The 23,384-nt window shown below is 30.4% G+C and overlaps 1 protein-coding gene across 1 annotated transcript; it reads right to left on the bottom strand.

The window, feature by feature from the left end:
* Positions 1–283: 283 nt before the first annotated feature.
* LOC123290476 (TPR-containing protein DDB_G0280363-like) lies at positions 284–22,221 on the bottom strand. Its single transcript, XM_044870685.1, has 3 exons — positions 22,201–22,221; positions 1,591–2,572; positions 284–1,480 (listed from the first exon to the last, which is right to left on the bottom strand). The coding sequence occupies exons 1-3, from the start codon at positions 22,204–22,206 to the stop codon at positions 639–641; spliced, it is 1,830 nt and encodes a 609-aa protein (XP_044726620.1). The 5' UTR covers positions 22,207–22,221; the 3' UTR covers positions 284–638.
* Positions 22,222–23,384: the final 1,163 nt, after the last annotated feature.

The raw sequence follows: 23,384 nt of genomic DNA, 5'->3' as shown, positions 1-23,384 counted from the left end.
ATAGATGTCTTTAGCTGACCTAAGCAATTACCTCAGATATTGGCACACCTATGACTATATAGAAAGATAGGCGATGCTCAGTCTATGTACTTAATGATCTAAGAAATACCCTTAGATCATATATTTTAGAAATATCCATATATGCAACTTAATCTGCAAATTATTTCATTATGCTAAAAAAAAAACTCATGATAATTATATAGCTTGACTTAGCACAGTTTTTTGTCCAATGCATACAGGAATCTTATTAGATTTACGTAGGAAGAGAACTTGCAAGGGGAGGTCTTAAAACTATTTCAGAAATTTGTAATAAATAAATAGTTTTTGAACTTATTTTCACATTCTTTAAAATATCACTTGAACCATTTTCGATTTAAAAAAAAAGTATAAAAATACGTGTAGGCTATAAATAAAATAAACGAAATTAAAAGTTTTCGTACGAAGCCATTTTAATATGATGTGACACAACTCTGAAACATTTGCGAATTGATCCAAAACTTTTTTAACAACTAATAGCAGCCTTACGAAAACCTCTAATATTTGAATCGAATTGCCGTTAAGTAATTTTGTAAGCACTTTTTGATTTTCTATTTATCTAAAACTTAAGTAAAATTTCTCGTTTAGTGTTTTTGCCGTGTTCATGTTTTATTTTTCGTTTGTATTCGTGCTCCAAACGTTAATTTCTCATTATTTTCATGCTCTTTTTCTGTTAAATTATCCACATCGTCTAAACTTTCCTCATTTTCTTGATTATAATCTTCATAATCGTAATTATCATGTGTGTTTGATTCATTTTGATTTGAGCTATCTTGTTGCGAGGAATGATCATTTCGATCATTTTGCTCGAACGGTAGAATCACTTCATTTGTATTCGATGCTTGCGGTTCAGCATCATCTAAACTTTGATCTTGATCCTCATTTTCGTCCGGTACAACTATTCGCATTGGTGTATATTCTTTATTATCGTTACTCGACGAACTATCTTGGTCATTGTGATTATGTTTGGATAAAATTTGTCCCGATTGATGCAGCGAAGCTAACGTTTCGGCTGTTTCACGATTTGGCAATGTCGTATAATGTAAGGGACCTCCATTATTTGTGTTTTGTAACATTTGTGCATACACCGAAGCCGAATCTGGGACATTTGCTAAATTAATATTTTGATTGTAACCAGTGTCAACAATGTTTGACGCGACTAAGGGATCCACATTTTGTGGAAAGTAATTTTGTTCGTATCCTTGAGTATGTCGTGTGGCTGTTGAGTGTATACGATTAGATCCAGCTGTTTCTAGGTTGAAGTTTTGCTCGGAGTATGCAAAACCGTTACTACTGGGTACACTATTTTGCTTGGTTTGCTCATCGTAGTTGAATGTTTGATATTCGGGACGGAAATCATGATGTCCATATTGTTGTGGAACTTGTGTGGTTTGTTGTTGTTGGGCGAAGTAATTCGGTTCAGGAACAAACAATTGACCATGACCTGAAATAAGCAAATTGTAAGATACATATTGGGAAACGAATGTGTTGACATGAAAATCGATTTAATCTATTTTCAGTTTTTCTTTTAAAAAATCAATATTCCTGTATTACCTTGTGTTTGAACGTTTTCATGTTGATTTGGTTGAACCTGTTGCTGGAGTAAATGTTGTTGCAATTGAGGCTGTTGTGCCAACGGAAGTCCATACGTATCAACTAACTGTTGCTGTTGAGGATAACCTTGGAGAAGTTGTAGAATTTCTTGCGATGCTAATTGTTGTTGTGCCTCAATTGTTGGATGATCTGCGCCCGTGTACAAATCACTTGGTCCGGGTTTACCGTTACTTGGTTGTGAGAATGGATCAACGGCTGGTGGAATTGGATGTCCAGGAACATTTGGATCTGGATCAGGTGCATAGTATTTATGAGCGTGATGATCAAATCCATGAGTTTGAATTGGTTCCTGAACTTGATACTGTATTTGACCATTCAAATCATTATGAACGGCGGATATTTGGTAAGCTTGTGATGGAATAGTTTGAACGACATTATTTTGTGGTAATTCAGCGACGACAATTGGTTTATCAGCCAAACTTAGATTCGGTGCTGGTATTGTGTGAATTGGACCTTTCTCATCGATTTGTTTAATCGTATGAGGCTGTTGAATTGGTGCTTCGATTGGTTCCGGTTTTGAAATATGATATTCATATTCTGGCAAAAGATTTGCTTGTTGCGGTGCTACATGAACAAATTGTGGTTTAGCCACAATCGGTGGTTTGTAGGTGTCAATGATTGGTGACTTCCAAACGGTTGTTGGGATCACTAATGGTGGTTGAACGATTTTTGGACGATGGATATTATTTGGGATTATGGGGCCTGGTGCTTTGTATATGGGAAATGCGGGTAATGCTACGATTGGTCGATTGTAGTAGGCACGTATTGGTGGTAATCGTGGATTCATGTGCCATTTTTTGAGGAACATTGGAGGTGCAGGGGGTCTTGGGGGTAAAGGTGGACCTCGAAGTTTGTATCTGTAGTCAGCGTTAACATTGTAAGTTGTAATGTATACTGTTACCAGAAAGTAGATCCAATTTGTCTGAAACAAAAAAAAAATAAAAATATTAATAAGAATAATAATATTAATAATACTAATAATAGATACGAGAGGTGCGAAAATGGGTCCCTAGACCCTAGACCGAGAGGTTCTCCATGCCTTCTTTGGAAACAAAACGAAGTCAAAACGTCTCCGGGTAAGAATTGTTATTTTAAGCAGATGGAACTGTAGGGTTCTATCGAGGCCAAACGCCGAATAGAAAGTCCGTAACTTCTTTGCAAGGATTGATATTATAGGTCCAGGTTCTCAGAGATTCGAGAACCAGCTAGTAATAATATGCTCGAATCAGCTAGTAATAATATATAAATAAGAATTCATTTAATAGATTATAAACTTCCTAAATGATTACATTTTCACTTTCCCAGATGTTTAAATTTCTTTAAAAACCACATTAAAGAGTAAACACTAAAGACCAGTTAATCTAGTCCAGTATAAATGACTCTTAATGAATGCATGCATGGATCAAGGTCGTTATAGGTCAAAGTGAAAACTGTTATTTTAGTATTATAGAAAAAAAAACTAAATAACTTTAATAACTATCATTAATCTATCTATCATAATATACAATTTATCGGTGAAAGGATTTTGGGAACATCATAAAGCATTTAATAATAAATTGTAATAAATAATTATTATTTGGTTAATAGGTATTAGCTGAAACTTGTTGAAAAATCAACGATATTTATTTAGAGCGATGCGGGCTTATAAAATACTATGTTTAATTTAACTTTGTTTAAAATAAATTTCGATTGTTGTCCCAATTTTCTGGGTCAATTTTTTATAATATATAAATAAGTGTTTCGACTACCAAGTATGCGACCATCAGTATGAATTAGCTAATCGTAATTACTCTTATTGTGTATGTTACTCGTTGCTAATTTGGTGGCGGACTGTACATTGATAGTTTCATGTACGTTAAATCTATACTGTTCGAAGTATCTGCCAAATTCTGACAGATATCACAAAGTCTAAGGTAGCCCGGAAATTTGAACAAGTACAGAGATTGTTCATTTTTTTGTTACGGCAAATGATAGTTCGTTGATCACAATAAACAAAGTTTTGGGATCTCTTACGGGTTCAAATTTTGAATGATTTCATTTTCAAATTGTGATTTTTAACATAGTATCTTATGGAAGAACTTACAATAATGTTAACTGTACAAAAATTAATGGCTGAATGAGCTTCCAAAAAGAAAACATAAAAAAACTTTTTTTGACTTGAACTTTTGGTTTTTGACGATTTTACCATATTTTTATAGTATTTTACTACATTTACGTTATACAAATTGCCTAGTTGACTACACAACAACCGGATACAATTAAGCTAGGAACATAAAATCACCGGCTGCGGCATCTTGTATACTTATTATTTATACATATTTAAAATTGTTTTAAAATAATTTATGAATGAGCTTCCAAAAAGTTTTCACCATGAAGAAATTACTTTACGGCGTTTTTCAAAAAGAAAACATTTTGGTTTTTGACGATTTTACCATATTTTTATAGTATTTTACTGCATTCACGTCATACAAATTGCCTAGTTGACTACACAACAGCCGGATTACATTAAGCTATATATGAACATCAAATCACCGGCTGCGGCATTTTGTATACTTATTATTTATAAATATTTAAAATTGTTTTAAAGTAATTTATTTAATAATTTTGTTAACTTCTGCATACAATTAGACTGCTATTTTTCTTTCATTTGATTTCTACATGTTTACCGGTTATTCACCTGCTTGAATATAATCTGTGTAGTAGATATATCAGAATCAGACACGCATGTTATCTCTACGTATACGCATATTGTTATTAAATACTCCAAACGTGTCATGGATATTTTAAATAAAATGCTTACAAAGCGAAAAATTATTTCATTACTACAGAATACTTGGAAATAACTGAAATCTCTTAGGGAATTCCGAGGACTGATAGATTGGCTATCGAATGATCAGAATATCAAATTATTATTGCTTTTAGTTAGTAAAATATTGTACTCTGCTGTCTACCTTTAAGCGAGCTATATCTTAAGCCAAAGTAGTTGTCAAGGGCAATAGAAGATATTCGATTGTGTCCATGACTTTAACCTGAAATTCTAGTTGCAAGGTCATTTTACTTGGCCTTCAAATGATCTTGAAAATTTACCTGAACTTAAAAATATTTACCTTGATAACTCTCCAAAGATTTCATACAAAATTGCTCCAAATCTAAGTCGCATTTCCTCGGAAGGCTAACGATAAAGAGTTTTGGACAAAAAATGTTAGTTTTTTTATGAGGATCAACCTTCTAATTTAAAGTGTTATTCTATCTCGTACCTTTTAGGATCTAAATTAACTATTAAGGTACTCCGCAGAACTACGTCCAATCTGATATCAGAAGATAATGTCCCCCATCAAACTCTGCAATTTTTTTTAAAGTTATTTTTTGATTTATTAATTACAAAACGAGCTATTAGCCATAATACATTAACAACTGGTATAGTACAATAATTGTATATGGTAGGCTACTTATAAGGCATAAATGTAATGTGTGTTGCATACCCTTATCACTTCCAAGAGATTCTATTAGCAACATTGTTTTGACTACTACAGGACGCCTGGGCTTGACAGTGTATCATGATTATTACAGGCGCTGTCACAATGAAGAGTAAGAAGAAACGATGTCTGATCTTCTCTGCCACTGCCCAGCTCTTGCTATGAGGAGATGGATTCACTTGAGCCAGTATTTTTTTGACTACTTCTCCGATCTGAAGTTTGTTGACGTCAAAGCACTCTTGCTGATCTTAAACAGCTCCAAATAATTCTTGGAGCAGTGTCCATAGATGGACCAACCCTTTTTCGATATCACAACAGACCCTACCTACTATTTTTTAACCTAATCCCTCTTCTTGAAATTACCATAAAAAACAATCGGATTCTATCTGATATTATCAATAGATAACAAGTTGATTGTTGACTGTACATACATACAATGAATCACCTTGTATAAATTATTGATAAAGATCAATAATTTAAAATAAAAATAACCTTGAAAAGTATTTTAAATAATAAAACAAAATAATGTTGTTTAAATGGATCTAGGCAACGTCAGACGTCAGGCAAGTGTATTTATTTCTGGGTCATCTAAAAGAAGTACATACTGATTGTATCTGCAACTTATTTTCAACAGATCCAATATAAGTAGAAATCTTTTTAAACACTTCTTATACTTGTTTGTAATGGAATGGTAATTAAACCCGCTAGCATTTGCGTTATATGAGTATTTTGCTCACGCTTGATTTAAATATAAATAACTTTTATTTTTCAAATGATATTTGTGGTTGAAACTTTTTCTATCTTCATATAATTTTATTTATTTTCGAATTTGGCAGATTCTGTAGACGCCATCCACCGGGGAAAAAGCTCAAATTTATAGTTTCCTTACCAAATAACCGCTAGAATAGACGTGCCTTAATAGGAAGAATCAAGAGTTTGCCAAGCGAAAATTAGGTTCAATTTTAGCGAATTTCTATTACTATCTCGCAATATCGACACAAATAAAAGAGTGTTTGATTCAGACCCATGTGCAAGAAGTGTAAGAATCATCCAATAGGGGGGGGGGGGTAAAACATTTGCTCATTATTTGAGTGCGTATTTGATTGACTTCTAAACTGTGATGTATATTGAGCGAGGCAAAACTGTTTAGCCGATCTTCAGACATTGTCGATCTTAAGTATGTTTTGAGATAATGCAAAGTTGACAAGTAGTGTTCATTCGTCGCTGTTAGGTAAAACTGCCTGAATTCGAAGTATTTCGTAGACATTTCGAAGCGCATCTTCTTTGCAAATATCGAATGCTTCGAGTGAATTTTTTACGCCCAGTTCAGCAATGCATTTTAAGTATAAGTTTACCTTCATCGACCCAGATTTCATGGAAAGCATCATGCAATATTGCTGAATATGGTTCAAAATGTTCCGCGCAAGAGTCTTCATCAAAATTTTTCATTTTGTTGGGAAAGAGACAAGCAAAATATGGTAAAACATTGTGGTGATTCAAAAAACTATCCATACATTCGAGCGTAGAGTCTATTTTGAAGCGAGCTTGAACGGGTAAATGAGATATTTTTCGACCAGAAACTCTCACAATCGTTTTCAAACGATCTTGTCAAAATTTCATCACAATCCGATTGATATGGTTTATAAGCGAAAAAATATTCTTTTTTTATTGAAAAGAATAATAATATTTAAAAACGAATATGTTTCTATATATTTAAATTCAAAAATAGTATCTAAAACTATTCTAAGTGAAAACAAACAACTGACTGAGTTAATTGTTGAAATACCATGCATAGTCAGTGTTGATTTCTTTATCACATTACACATACAAACATGTGACACATACATAACTGATAATCTAAGTGTAGTATATATTATAAAATTTCCGTCTAATTGGCGCCATCACGGGTAAACAGTGATGTTTACGAAAAAATGTTTCAAACAAAAGTTGTTTAATTTTTGATAACGAACATTTTTTATATTTAAACTTTTGTTCTATCTCTAACGGTTTACAAGATGGGCCCTACGGATCCAAGACCCAGTTGACCTATGATGCTCAATTACGAACTTGACCTCACTTTTTACATCCTGAGTACGCTGTAAAAATTTCAGCTCGATATCTTTTTTCGTTTTTAAGTTATCGTGTCCACAGACGGACGGACGGACGGACAACCGGAAATGGACTAATTAGGTGATTTTATGATGATTTTATGAACACCTATGACAAAATTTTTTTCCTAGCATCATTATTTTTAAGCGTTACAAACTTGGGACTAAACTTAATATACTATGTATATTTCATATATACATGGTATAAAAACGAATAAGTTACTATATAATTAAATTTTAAAATAGTATCTAAAATAAAAATTCCTTTTAGATTATAAATAAAATAATTTCAATTTTTTATTCTAGAATATAATTAAAAAATAATTCCCTAAAGATATGAAATCTAAATTGATTGCTAATAACAAACATAAGATAATAACGAATGAAAGTGTTTTTTTTCATAAAGATACTTATTTTAATTTATTAACTATTTATTCATTTCCTTTTTTTGCATATCCCTTTATGGGAATTAATTATTTAATATTAAATTACCAGAAATTTCTTTTCACTTTAAAATTATTTTTTATGACAACAAAAATTTCTTCTATATCAAACAGGATGTCCGCTAAGACTCCATACACAAAGTTGGAGAAAATCAAATAAACAAAAAAGTGGTCGCTGAACACGATTATCGCTACAGGATCGGAGACCAGGAACCTGATGTCCGGAGTACCCAAAGTATCTTAGACACCAGGTACCTCGGGGATCAATTCTGTTGCGATATACCTGCTAAGCGACCCCAAAATTATGATTATATAAAAAAATTTCCCGAAAACTCGGGATACCGTTTACCTTTGGCACCAGGTACCTCGGAGATGAATTCTAACGCGATATTCGTGTTCAGCGATCTCTAAAATCTCCAAATAACAAGTTTGGAATAATTTTCATCACTATTAACCGAATTGTGAATTTAATTAAAATTATAAAATGCATGCGAATTGCAAAAGGTTACAAAATTTCCTGTCGCTCTAACGAATCAAGGACACTGGTTGGGCTCCAGGCATGCTGAAAACCTGGGCCTGCCAGTAAGGATGGCAGTGTATCACGACTACTGCAAGAGCTGTCACAGTGGTGAGGAGGAAGAGACAATGTCTTATCTTCTCTGTCACTTCCCAGCTCTTGTCATGAGGAGATGGACTTACTTAAGCCAGCCTCAATTTGACGACCTCTCCGACCTGGAGTCCGTCGACGTCAAAGCTCTTCTGCTGTTCTTAAACAGCTCCAAATTGTTCAAGCAGTAGTAGCCGAGGATGGACCAACCCTTTTTCGTTATCACAAAAGATCCTATGGTCTAAGTATGTCCCACCCCAGAACAGCCACTCTAACCTAACCTAACCTTACGAATCAAACCCGACTTACTACTGAAATTTTTCGACTAAATATACAAATCGCACTCACTTGGACAGTGTGTTTCAGGGCGCTGCGCTGTGCCTACAGTGGCATTGCGTACAAATTAATTACTAAGGCACGAGTTTCACTAATTAGTCGTCTACTAAAATAACATAAACACTATTATTAAAAAACATTTTTCATTCTATAAAATTTATAACAGGATACTATAAATTAATAATTCATTTTTGAAATAGAAAGTCGTTTTCAAATAAAAAAAAACAAAACTAAATTCTAAAACGATCCTCATATTGGTATAAGTAAAGTAGTCATAGATTTTAAAATTAATGACCTTGTCCGTGTGTCATGATAATGCGTGTTTTGTAAAGAAATAATAAACGAGTATGTATTGTCAATAAAAAATTGACCAAAATTCATAAATAATTTATTGCAAGTACACCACACAATTTCTCCTAATCATAATAATGGTTTTTTTTTTTTTTTATTTTAAAATAAATTTTTTTTAAACTAGTTATTTTGAATATACTTCAAGTATTTTTGTATACCTATGAAATGAAATCAATTTCTAATAGATAATTTTATAAATTTATTTATTTAAAACTAGAGTGATACCCACCCGCTTCGCTGGGTTTAAAAGTAAAGTTTGCTAAAGAATGCTCTCACTTATTCCCTTTCTATAACACTCGAAATAATGGTAAGGATTGTTTTACACAGGAAAAATATTTGTATGGTTTTCTATTTTTTTTAAATGTATAGTAGTCGTAATTGTTCATTGAGTATATCAGAAAAGATGTCCGTGAAATATTTTATATTGACTATTTTTACAGAAATCTGTAATTTATGGTAGTGTCAAATGACTACTTTTACAGAAATCTGTAATTTATGGTAATGTCAAATGACTACTTTTACAGAAATCTTTACTTTATGGTAATGTCAAATGACTACTTTTACAGAAATCTGTAATTTATGGTAATGTCAAATGACTAATTTTACAGAAATCTGTAATTTATGGTAATGTCAAATTAAATTAATTGTTAATTTTTTTTATTAATATAATTTTATAAATTATATATCAAATGTGTTATTCTGAAGTATGCGCTATATTGCTGTATAGTTTCATTAAAAACCATTCGCTAGTTTTAGCGTGAAAGCGTAACAAACAAACAAACAAACATGCTTACTTTTGCATTTATAATATAAACAGATAAATGAACTAAAATTACATTCAGTAAATTCTGATTGGAAAATGCGGTTTTTCTATATAAACTAATTTTATTTTAAATTAAAAAGCCCCCTATAAGAATGGATTTTTTATTTTAAATTTAATTAATTTTATTAATAAATTTCTATACCTAATATATTAAGGTTGGTCGGACACTGTATTTTACAGTCCATTCGATATTTTTTTTTAACAGAAGTTAACAATTTTAATCTGTAAATTAATTTTTTTAAACTTATATCGCATCTAACATCACTTAGTAATCTGATTTAAAAAAACTATTTAATTACTAAAAATAATAAATACTAGTTAATCGTGTTTTGACTTTGTCCGTCTTGGCGAATGAAAATTTTCGTGAATATTTTATCTTTTTAATTAGGATATTAAAAAAACTCTTCGTTAGACTACCGTAAACTTAATAGTTTACGAGATACTTGAAAGAAACCAATTTTTGCGACCTTTGCCCTTGAATAATTTTTTTTTTACGCAAATGATTTTACCATTTATTTTTCATAGGTTATTTCTTGCATTAAAATAAAGATAATCCCAGTGAAAAAACTTCACTTAGATTTTTTAAGAAAATCGACTTTTTATTGTCTTATTTCTCTGGACTAGAAATTATTTGAGCAAGTTAATTAAAAAAAATTAAAAGTGACTAATTAACTATTAGGGCATTAATAAAAAAATAACAACAAACCAAGTACAATTATAAAATTCAATAAACATCCGGACTTTCAGCTTAGCATACTTATTTTAAACTAAGCTAAACAAGTACTTAATTTTTGAAGTATCAAATAACATACTCATATACTTAACTAGTGTTACTTTAATCTAATTAAGATGAGGTAGCTTACCATTAATTACCTGGCTCATTAAAATATGACTAATTTTTTATAATTACTTCATATTAAGTTTTTTTTTAATTGGATTTTTGTTTTCTTAAAAGATCTAGTTTTACTTAAATAAAATTAGCAAAGAGTAACATACATAATAAGAGTAATCACGACTAGCTAATTTTTACTGATAATGACTACTTGGTAGTCGAAATACGTACTTATAAAATACAAAAAACTGATTTAGGAAATTGGGGCAAAAATCGAAATTTATTTTAACATTTTTATGGTATAAAATACCTAGCGATTAAAACAATTTATACAGAATAGAAGGACGACAAAAAAAAGATTTCTTTTTCTTGAAAAGTTGTTAGATTTTAAAGATTAACTTTATTATGAACTTGGCTTCGTCGTTTTGATCCCCGATTACTAAATATTTTTGAATTACTGTTGCTTATTCTGAGAAAATCCGTCGATCTCGTACTTATTGGACACCAATGACGGTCTTAGGGAAAACGGTCCAAGGGATTATACATTGGCTGAGTCTTGGTCCAAGAGTAGTAAAACAAGCTTTGTCGACTACATATTGGCTAACTCTTGGTCCAAGACTGTCAAACCAAGACTTGTTGAATATACATTGGCTAAGTCTTGGTCCAAGACTGGCAAACCAAGACTTGTCAGTTGAGTAGTGGTCCAGTCATGGCCCAGTATTATTAGGCCGAGTCTAGGCAACCTACTATTGCGCCAAGACAGGCCCTGTTGTATAAAAAATTTTTCCCTACAAGGGCAGTGGCCATATCGGTTAAAAGGGACGTTTTTTTTAGACTTCGTTAATATTTACCTTTTCGTCCCTTTTTTAAGTCTTTGTAAATGCACTTCAGGCTTCCTCGTGGTGCTCTATTTCGAGGGCCCGGTTGGCAACAACTGCTCCTTTGCCATCCCTTTAATACGCCACTGTTGAAGAATCTGTATTTATTTTATATTAAAAGTAGAGAAAATCTGATTTAAAATGACGTATATATTAACTGCGGTGAAATTATTAAAAATATATCGTTAAAGTGTTACATGATAGTAGTACTTGGTTGTCAGTTGATAGAATGAATCATACTTTTTGTATCCGGATAAAAATATCAAAGTATATCCGTTTATCGTAAATTACATACACACTTTTTTAATGACAAACTTTCCAAAAATTGGTAAAAGATATTCATATACAGTAGAACCTCGATAACTGAAACCTCGGTAACATAAAAACCTCTGTTACTTCAAAAAATACTATGTTCCCTTCCCATCAGAGCCCAAAACCTCTATAACTTAAAATACGCAACCTCTATAACTTAAATAAATAATCTCTGTATATTCCCTCAGTAACTACATAGAAACATGTACATACCTCTATATTAACTAGGGTACATAGAAACATGTACATACCTCTATATTAACCGTTACCTAACATAGACCCTTGATAACTTTAAACCTCTATAACTTAAAATATTTTGTGTTTCCCTTGGACTTTAACTTATCAAGGTTCTACTGTAATAACGAAAGTTAGCTAGCTAAAATATGGAGTTTTGTTTTTTGGTTCCCGTGTAAAACGATGTTAAAGTCATGAATTTAAGACAGGTTATTATACATTTTATTATAGGGAAATACAGTAATGTACTCCTTTGTAACGTTTTTCGTGACTTGAAGTAAAATTCTGGAATGAGATGCTTGAACAATTATTTGCCAGAAACAAGTGAAAACATTTAAATGTGTTCGTACTTTAATAGTTATCATTTTGGCTACACGGTTTAAATGCAATTTTAATTATTGATGCAACTTTAATTATTACTTATTATACGAACAATTAAAGAAATTCGTTACAGAAAATAATTCCGCAGGGAAGTCACCTTATAATTTTTAAATTACTTTAATTTTTTTATTTAAAAAAATTAGAACAGCATAAAAAGTAGTTATGAATTAATAATATAATTAATGCCATAAATGTTAAAGTATTAATGGTACGGGAGCTCGCAACGTTGTTTAGACTCAACTTTAAGACGGCTGAATTTCGGATATCCCTTTTCTTATTGAAATTAGGTAGTGTCCTACCGAAGCTTCGGCTTTGGCCTGATTTTTGGCCAAAGCCGAAGGTTCCTAGTGTTATTATTATGAAATAAATTTCAAGGTAATTTTTTACTTTATTCAACTTCTAGAGATCATTATCTCTAGATCAACTTCGGCCAAAAATCGACCTTCGATCGTACATTAAAATTATGTATTGATTAGGCAGATCTTGCGTTTATTAAAGAGGGATGCACGATTGTATAGCAACCGAATTTATGCCTGAAAAATTTCGTTCTTTGATTATAAAACTAAAATAAATTAAAATTACAGTCACAAAATAATGTATTTTTTCGAGTCCCGATTCCGGCATCAAATATTAAAAAATTTTACTTGCTAAACGTAGTTAAAGCCTATAACTTCAATAATTAAAATAATATAAAAAATCTAGTCTTCTTAAAATGAAGTATTTCGTAACGCTGCCAGCTCTTTTATCATTATTATATTGATTAAAGTAAAACAAATCCAAATTAGTATAAAAAACAAGTGAAAACAAACAATTGACTGAGTTAATTGTTGAAATATCATGCATAGTCGGTGTTGATTTCTTAATCACATTACACATACAAACATGTGACACATACATAACTGATAATCAAGTATAGTACATATTATAAAATTTCTGCCTAATTGGCGCCCTCACGGGTAAACAGTGATGTTTACGAAAAAATATTTCAAACAAAAGTTAATTTTTGATAAGGAACATTTTTTACATTTAAACTTTTGTTCTATCTCTAACGGTTTACAAGATGGGTCCTACGGACCCAAGACCCAATTGACCTATGATGCTCATTTACGAACTTGACCTCACTTTTTACGTCCTGAGTACGCTGTAAAAATTTCAGTTCGATATCTTTTTTCGTTTTTGAGTTATCGTGTCCACAGACGGATGGACAACCGGAAATGGACTAATTAGGTGATTTTATTAACACCTATGACAAAATTTTTTTCCTAGCATCATTATTTTTAAGCGTTACAAACTTAGGACTAAACTTAATATACTATGTATATTTCATATATACATGGTATAAGAATTGATTATAAATAATTATCACATAATTATTATTATATTATTTGGACAAATAAATAAATAATTATTACGTTTATAGATAATGGTGTAAGTATTATACAATTAAAGTAAAGTAACTCTGATGTTAGAGTTATTAAATACAGGTGATTTCCTTTTTAAAAAAAAATTATAATAAAAAAAAAAACTTAAATTATTAAACTTGACAATGACACAATGACAATTATCATCATAGTCGTTGCGTTGCGCTCACTACAAATAAAGTTGTTACAATTTCCAATCTAGTTTTTTTTATTATTATTAATATCAATATAATAGTTATTAATTAGTTTATAAATAATTAGCACATTTTTGTACGTGTTAGAAAAAAATATAAACATTATAATGTGGGTTTGTTTTAACGTTAAGGTTGATCGCACATTAAGGCAATGTATATAAATAAAAATCTGATTTTTTTTGTAAAGGTCTCGCTGTACAAGGAGTGTATTTCGACGTATTTTGACCCGCTGAATCCGAATTCGCTGAGAGTACGGGAAAATTTGTTATAAACAAATTAATAGTTTATACGTACATAGCTCCTAAGCTATTGAACCAATTTAGCAAACTATAGTAGCATTTTATTCGACTTGAAAAAACATATATTTATCTCTTTTATTCGTCTTGATACGACCAATAAAACTGAAGATATGGTTAAAATTGGAAACAAAAATGATATTGCATAAGGTCAGTGGAAAGCGCTTGGTTTGAAACGTCCATAAATTAGCAAATAAAGCCATAAGTCTGCATTTTAATGTTATGAACATAAAAATACGTTTTATGTAATAGCAACGAAGCTAGCACGATTGTAAGTATTAAATTTTATGATTTGTCCGACCCGCTATTAGATTGTAAGTCGAAAGCGAGCTTTTAGCGAAAGAAAACCCGAAATTGTAAATTCTAGTTTAAGAATCTTTTTGATTTTTTCAAATATTCCTATTAAAACTTGAGTTATTCCAATCGAGCGCGAATAAAAAACTGAAAGCTAAAAGTGCTACATGTGTTGACATCTTACTATCAAAAACAATTAAATTTTTTCCATTCATTGCACACTTTTTCATGGAATCGCCTTTATTCGTTGTGTGCGTAGTCATGGAAGGGACAATAAAATCGATGCCAGCGCTTCCAGTGAAAAATTTTGGCGTTAAAGGGGGCTGTTATGACTAATTTGCAATTCTTTACATGTTAATGTTATAGAAATGTCAAATTAAAATTATTGAAAAACACGAATTAATTAAACTTAATGCATTTAAAATTGTGAAAATAAGAAATCAAATTGCACAAATATTATTTTTCAAATGTAAATTATCGTAAATTAAATTTGTGAGACAATAATATTAAATTTTCAATGTAAGTCATAAATGCAATCCATACAATTATATATGCATCCATACAGTTCTATAATTAAAGTAGTATACCGTTACCATGGAAACGAAACTTACGCACGGAGCGAATAGTAAATTTAGTAAGTATAAACTTTAAAATTTTTTTTGAAAACTACATGCATCTTAATCTTGCTTGTAAAAACTATGCAAACTAATGCAAAAATAGTGACTAAAAATAGTTGTTTAAACTTTAAAGAAATCGACGATGTTGAAGTAAAGTTACGATTAGTGAACCGGTCAAACCATTTTGGTAATCATAGAAGCTTATCAAAACAAAACAATAATAATTGAACGTTTTCGCTTAATGAATTTTTTGTGTATATTTTTAATGGACTTAACATAAGTAGTTTCCTAAGTAAAGTATATTGTATCGTACTTATACAGGGTGGAACCACTTTAATCTATTCGCTCCGTGCGTGAGTTTCGTTTCCATGGTAACGATACACTACTTTAATTATAGAATTGTATGGATGCATATATAATTGTATGGATTGTATTTATGACTTACATTGAAAATTTAATATTATTGTCTCACAAATTTAAATAAATAATTATGATAATTTACATTTAAAAAATAATATTTGTGCAATTTGATTTCTTATTTTCACAATTTTTAATGCATTAAGTTTAATTAATTCGTGTTTTACAATAATTTTAATTTGACATTTTCTATAACATTAACATGTAAAGAACTGCAAATTAATAATAACAGCCTACTTTAACGCCAAAATTTTTCACTGGAAGCGATGGCATCGATTTTATTGTCCCTACCATGACTACGCACACAACGAATAATGGCTAATAGGTTGTTTTATAGTTAACCCAAAAAAAAATAACTTAAACAAAAGTTGTAGAAATTGATGGGGGATATCATGTTCTGATATCAAATTGGAGTTAGTTCTTCGAGTTACTTAGATCCCAAACGGTACGAGATAGAAGAACACTTTAAATTAGAAAGTTGATCCTCATAAAATAATTAACATTTTTTACTCAATTTTTTTTTTTTTTCGAAAATCGCAATCTTTCGAGGAAATGTTAATTAAAAATGTATCAGAAAAATGCTTTAGGCAAAAGTTATCAAGAACAATAGACGAAATTCGCCTATGGCCATGACTTTCACTTGAAATTCTAGTTTCAAATCAGTTTCAAGTCTATTCGATATTGATCTTCAAATGATCTTGAAAATTTATCTGGCCTTAAAAGTTACTAACACAGATGAATGACCTTATTAGTGTCTTACTAACCCAGAGTATTTTCTTTTGATTAAATAAAATAATAGCATGTTTCTTTATACCATGTATATATGAAATATACATAGTATATTAAGTTTAGTCCCAAGTTTGTAACGCTTAAAAATAATGATGCTAGGAAAAAAATTTTGTCATAGGTGTTCATAAAATCACCTAATTAGTCCATTTCCGGTTGTCCGTCCGTTCGTCCGTCCGTTTGTGGACACGATAACTAAAAAACGAAAAAAGATTCCGAGCTGAAATTTTTACAGCGTACTCAGGACATAAAAAGTGAGGTCAAGTTCGTAAATGAGCATCATAGGTCAATTGGGTCTTGGTTCCGTAGGACCCATCTTGTAAACCGTTAGAGATAGAACAAAAGTTTAAATGTAAAAAATGTTCCTTATCAAAAATTAAGCAATTTTTGTTTGAAACACTTTTTCGTAAACATCACTGTTTACCCGTGAGGGCGTCAATTAGGCGGAAATTTTATAATATGTACTATACTTGATTATCAGTTATGTATGTGTCACATGTTTGTATGGGTAATGTGATAAAGAAATCAACACTGACTATGCATGGTATTTCAACAATTAACTCAGTCAATTGTTTGTTTTCACTTGTTTAGGATCTAAATGGACGATTAAATCAATCCAAAGAACTAAACCCAATCTGATGTCAGAACATGATATCCTCCATCAAACCCTGTAACTTATTTTTTGATTGGTTGGAACTACAAAACAAGCTACTAGCTATAAATGTTCCACCCTGTATATTTACTTAAGCTAGTTAATGCAAAAAAAACCGGGTTTTTTATTTTGTTAGCTTCATCAGTAGAACACATACAGTCATACACACTTAGTACTGATTAATGAATAATACAACTAGGTAAGTAGGTTTTCATTTATTTAGTTGATATGTCGTCACTTCTTGTTAGCTAGAGTCACTGCAGTTTATTATTTAAGCGGGTGGCGAATCACACATGTGTAACTCAAGCCAAACCTTTAATGATTCCTAATAAGTCATCTATATCATAAATAAGTCACTCTAATTATTATTAATTATTATATAAAATTAATGATTTAATTTTATATGGATAAATAAGTTTTATATTATCCGTAAAATCGATTTATTGATCGATTTGTTTCAATCAATATTTAGAATTCAATCAATTGAAGCAAAAAAAAAACTTTCATTTTTAAAAGCGAATATCAATTTATTTTATTTTTTTTCGATTTTATATAAGTTGGGTAATTGAATGCTTCAATCGAGCCAGGTTTAAAAACTGAATTTTCTCTTAACGTTCCCTTGGAAGATACAGTTTAGATGCGAAGATTAGATACAGATACCTTACTGCGAAAGTATGTATATTCGTTGTGTGCGTAGTCATGGTAGGGACAATAAAATCGATGCCAGCGCTTCCAGTGAAAAATTTTGGCGTTAAAGGAGGCTGTTATGACTAATTTGCAGTTCTTTACATGTTAATGTTATAGAAAATGTCAAATTAAAATTATTGTAAAACACGAATTAATAAAACTTAATGCATTAAAAATTGTGAAAATAAGAAATCAAATTGCTCAAATATTATTTTTCAAATGTAAATTATCATAATTATTTATTTAAATTTGTGAGACAATAATATTTAATTTTCAATGTAAGTCTTAAATGCAATCCATACAATTATATATGCATCCATACAATTCTATAATTAAAGTAGTGTATCGTTACCATGGAAAGTAAACTCACGCACGCAGCGAATAGCTGTAGGTTTCAGTAAACGAGTAATCACTGTTTCAATGAAATTGAGAAGCAAATCTTATAAATCTTATTATTCGACTTTATTTCTTAAGGATATACGTGCGTCAGGGCAATTTTGAATAAAAGGTATGATTTTTTTTTATATGTAACTGGAATAAGCTTAAATCAATTCTGAAAATTTTAGGGGGCGGTTGCCCAATTTTAACATTGGTTTTACGGCAAAACGGTAAATTGATGATATGTTTTCATAGATTCCTCTAAAACTAGTTGGTGAAATTTAAAAAAAATTATTTTTCTTCTACATTCATGAAGTTATAACAAAATTCATCATCAGAGTTGAAAATAAGGTAAAAATAATTTCAACCACAAGTCTAAATTTGCCTTGGTGCTTGTACTACCTTAAGAATCGAGAAAATATGAAAAATAAAATCTAGTGATAGAATGATCGAATCATTCTTAAAGCAAGAGGCTTCGTACTTTATCAAATCAAGCTACGATAAGCCCTTCAAGTGAAGATTAGATGCCGATATCTACTGTTCTACAAAAGAACAGTACTTTAATGAAGTTGAGAGGAAAATCTTGTGCTTTATTTATGAGTAGTTAAAATAAAGTTGTAGCCTGACACAACTGGTTTCTGTTCTTTGGTTTATTTTCCAATGGTTCAGTTTTTCAATCAGAAATCTTCGCTTTACTGAGAGGTGCCTGACTATTTTCTCAGTTAGTTAAGCCCCACTTTGGGCCCTTCACGGGTCAAGATTGCAATTAAAGATAGTCTATGAATACTTCGCCTCTGGCACTGTATAACATAGAAAGACTTAACTGGGCTACTCTGTCGATAAAGGAAAAGAAGTAAGGCCATTGCCATAGCAAGATGCTTCGTAATTTATCGAATCAGGTTACGACAAACCTATTTTGATAACTGGGATTTTTTGCAGGGCATGTGATAAACTAAACTGTGTATAACTACAGCTAGTCATTAACATTGAGTTTCAGCCGAGCACACCTGTAAGTATTCGATTATACTCGACTGAACAACCTTAATTTCACTTTCCTTCTTATTACGAATAAGATCTCTAAATTCCAAGAATAATATAGAACAATATACGTGATTTGTTGTCATCGAATTAATCACCGCATGCCTGTCTATCTCCAGAGTACCAGCATTGTATGTTTGGAGATGGTTCTCTAATAGTATTCACACTACCGGTGTAGGTAGTACCCGGACATTACAATTAGCAATGATAAGAGAATCATTAATGTTTATCAAGTGCTTGTTTCTATTTGAAACCTACTTTTATTGTAAACTAGAAATGTAAATAATTTTGCAAAAAAAAATTATTATTCATCATAAGTACAGAATGATTCATTTATTCTGCTTCAATCTTTGTATTAAGAGACATTCGATATTCATATTAGTATTCTTTTGTAAGCAGAGCAGTCATTAGTGTGCCGCATTTAAGATGAAGACATCCTCATATTTTCATTATTTATAGCAGTATTGATTTGAAACTTTGCACAGTTATACAAAGTGGTGGGTCACATTTTTCGAGCCCACTGCAGAGCAAAAGCTTCCTCCAAATTCCTCCACTTGTTACGATCAGTGGCGAGTCGACTTTTCCAAATTCCTCATGAGTGGCTCGCAAGACTATCCCTGCATCGCTTAATCTGGTGTCCCCTTCTTTTGCAATTGTTAATTATTATTACATTCGATGTCAAAAGTGAAAAGCTGATTATTAATATTTTCGAAGGCGGGAATTTTTATAAAGAATAACTTTTTTTCGTAAACCTAGCCAATTTAAGTAAACACCTTATATAAAATTACAAAAAACCAATAATAAGCACCCTATGAACAGCGAATTGGACGGATATTGGCTAGTATAAAATAAAACGGTAGTGTTTGTAAGTATGTCTAGGTACATCTTACTTTCTAAGTGATAATAAATTTAATTTTTACTTAATATATAAAAAATTAAACTTGTAAAAGTAATTAAAATTAAAATAACAAAAAGAAAATGAAGTCAATAATCTTTTATTATCAGATTTTAAATACCAAATTAATTCGTGACATTAAACCACAAACAATAAATACACAACTTGGAAACAAACCTGTACAGATGTCTGTTTTTTAATTTAACAACTTTCTTAACATGAATTTAATCATTAAAAATATTTTTTTATTTTTATTATTATTTATTTATTTATAATATTCAATACCTCTCTGTGTACCTACAGTGATTTGTAATTAATTAATTAATCAATTTTATTTTAATTCTAAAAATAAAATTGATTAATTATCAAAAGAGATTGTATTAATTATCAATACAGATGCTTGAAAAAATTTTAAGATTTATGCAAATAAATTCACTTGTTGTCGCCCTATTAGCTCAGTTGGTTAAGGCGTAACCAATTCCGTCCACGGTATGCTTAGGGTAGCGGGTTCGATTCCCGCCTTCGCAACAAAATCAACCTTAACTTTAAAAATGACAAAATAATAATTTTTATTATTAATATTTTCGTTGTTTATCAAAAAGTAGCATTTTTGCCATCGGTTTCATAAAATGGTACCTATATTGATTTTAAAAATCAAAATTTTTGTTTTGGAAAAACAAATAAATTTAATTGTTTATTGGATAAAAAATTGTATAAAAAATTAATCAAAATTCTACATATAAACATAATTTATATGTTTTTAATAATTTTGTATTGGTACGATTTAGGAAAATCGAATTAATAATATTAATATAAAAGTAATTTCGATTAAGATTTTTAATTGAAAATATAAAGTGAAAAATTAAAAAGAAATTATATAAAATTGTAATTAAATATAAAAAGCATAAAATATAGGTTAATAAAACATTAAGTCATTAAAATCTTAATTTATTTTAAATTATAAATTATGTTTGTGATGTGCGAGTTATGAATAATTCAATTGTTTTTTTTTTTTAATGATAAATGACATTCATAAAAAAATTTTATGCTTAGTTAATTTTAAGTGAGAAATGAACATCCTTAATTCTCTGATTAGAGAATTTATAAGAGAGACCAGTAGCGTGAAGCTCTCTTTGAATGGGCCTTGAAGCGTAAAAATTTTTCACAAAAAAAAAACAAAAATGCATGCTTTAAATTAAAATCAATATTGATTGGTTATAAGTTTTCACTTCCTCCTAGAAATTGAGCTACCCAAACAATTCAAATTACATATTACACAGGTTATGGGCCTCTGTAGCCCGGATGCTCCGTATCATTGATACGACTGATACGGCGGTAGCTACGCCCCTGTAAGAGACCAAAACTATCTTTCAGGGTTAAAAATGATTTATTTAACCCACTTAAGGGTGTACGAACACCAATTTTAAATAAAAAGCTTAATTTTCTTTCATATGAAGTTGGGCTGAGTCTAAATAAATTCTGAAAATTTTAGGGTGGATTGCCCGATTATTTAAATAAATAAATGACTTCAAAAGTAGATATATTTAATGTTGGTTTTATGGTAAATGGATGTTTACATACAATATTTCGATATCAGGAGTAATTTTCAAAATATCGAAAATTGAAATTTGTTTTTAATTATACCTAGCTTTCGATAGTTCAAAAACCAAGGCAGATATCGAAAAATTTTATTCTTGTTTTTCGTCTACATTCATGAAGTTAAAAGAAAATTGATCATCAAAGTTGAAAATGAGGTCCAAATCATTTCAAGCAAATTAAGAGAGTAATTAATTAATTAAAAATACACTAAATAACATAGCATGATATGAGGATGGTATGTTATTTAGTGTATTTTTAATTAATAAAAACTCTCTTAATTGATCGATAAGATACCCAAATTTTTTTTGGATTTAATAATATGTATCGTTAACTACAACATACTAAAAATTTGGAACATTTTCTACTAATTTATTTTTTTCTATTACTGGTGAGGGATCCTCCTTAAAGTCACAAAATGCCAAATATGCCGGATATGAGATGTAATTATTACTACAATTACTACTTATCGATAATTTATTAATTAAATTATTTTACCTTCATTTTTCTCAACAAAATCCAGCCAGAAACCAAAAAAAAAAAACTCCAAATTTTTTTTTAAATACAATATTTTTTTGAAAAATTATTTTTAATTTCACTAAAATTAATTTTGCATCATATTTATAGTTAAGTAAAATACACAAATTTGATGAGACCCAAATCACTATAAATTAATACGATCTATTCACACAAAAACAACACTACCTACCACTGAAGGTATTTACTTCTTGTATGCAAAAGATAAATAAAATAAAGTATGTATTTGTAAAGGTATTTTATGTTTAGTAAATAGTTTGATGATATAAACATACAAATACTTCACTGTCAATGTAAAACAATTAGGTCATTACACTCTTTTTATACTTGTAACTTACAAATATTATTTTATTATTATTTATATATTTAAAAAAATAAATAAAATACGTAGCGCAAGAGCTGCGTTGATTAAGCGAATTTCGTCAGAAATTAAACAAAAACAAGTCGTGGATAGACCTTGGTGCGACCCTTAAGATCCACACAAAAACTTCCCAATATAATAAGAATGTTATAAAAATTTAAAAAATAAAAACTCCACCGACTCGAAACGACTCGATCGAATGCTATGAAACTCTTTTCGGATCATATTGCCATTCATATGTTTCGATCGACACCTCAATGAAGTCGATTTAATTTTTTGTTCAAGCGATATCTATCAGAATAAAATTACGCATCGATCGAAACCTAAACAAAGTCGATGTTGTTCATGTGATATCGAAGACGATAAAAATGTCTACGGACCAACCATGAAACGTAAAGATATGTTGCCAATTTCGATTTTGAAAATGGGACCCATAATACAACTTCCCACTTTCTACATTGGGAAGTTAATAACACATATTTTTTTTTAAATCGAATATTGCATTTTTAGTTTTCCAAAAATTATTATTTTGTGAACTAAGCGTCTAGAGAAAAAACCACAAGAGTACTTTTTTGCCTAAAACTAATCAAAAAATACATAACAACAACCAATTTGTTCTTTGCGGAACCTTTCCTCACCCCTTGGAAACCACCATGGGAACCACCCACTCAAGAAAAGCTTGCGAGGATACCATACCAAGAAGGTCTTAACAGATTAAGAGATAATCTGAAAAACCAACAATTAAAGGCATGAACCAGCTGCGAAAAGCCTGTTGGGTGAACGA

This window comes from Chrysoperla carnea, chromosome 1, assembly GCF_905475395.1.
Source record: "Chrysoperla carnea chromosome 1, inChrCarn1.1, whole genome shotgun sequence".
Taxonomy (NCBI): Eukaryota; Metazoa; Arthropoda; class Insecta; order Neuroptera; family Chrysopidae; genus Chrysoperla; species Chrysoperla carnea.
This window is presented reverse-complemented; position numbering and strand designations above follow the sequence as displayed.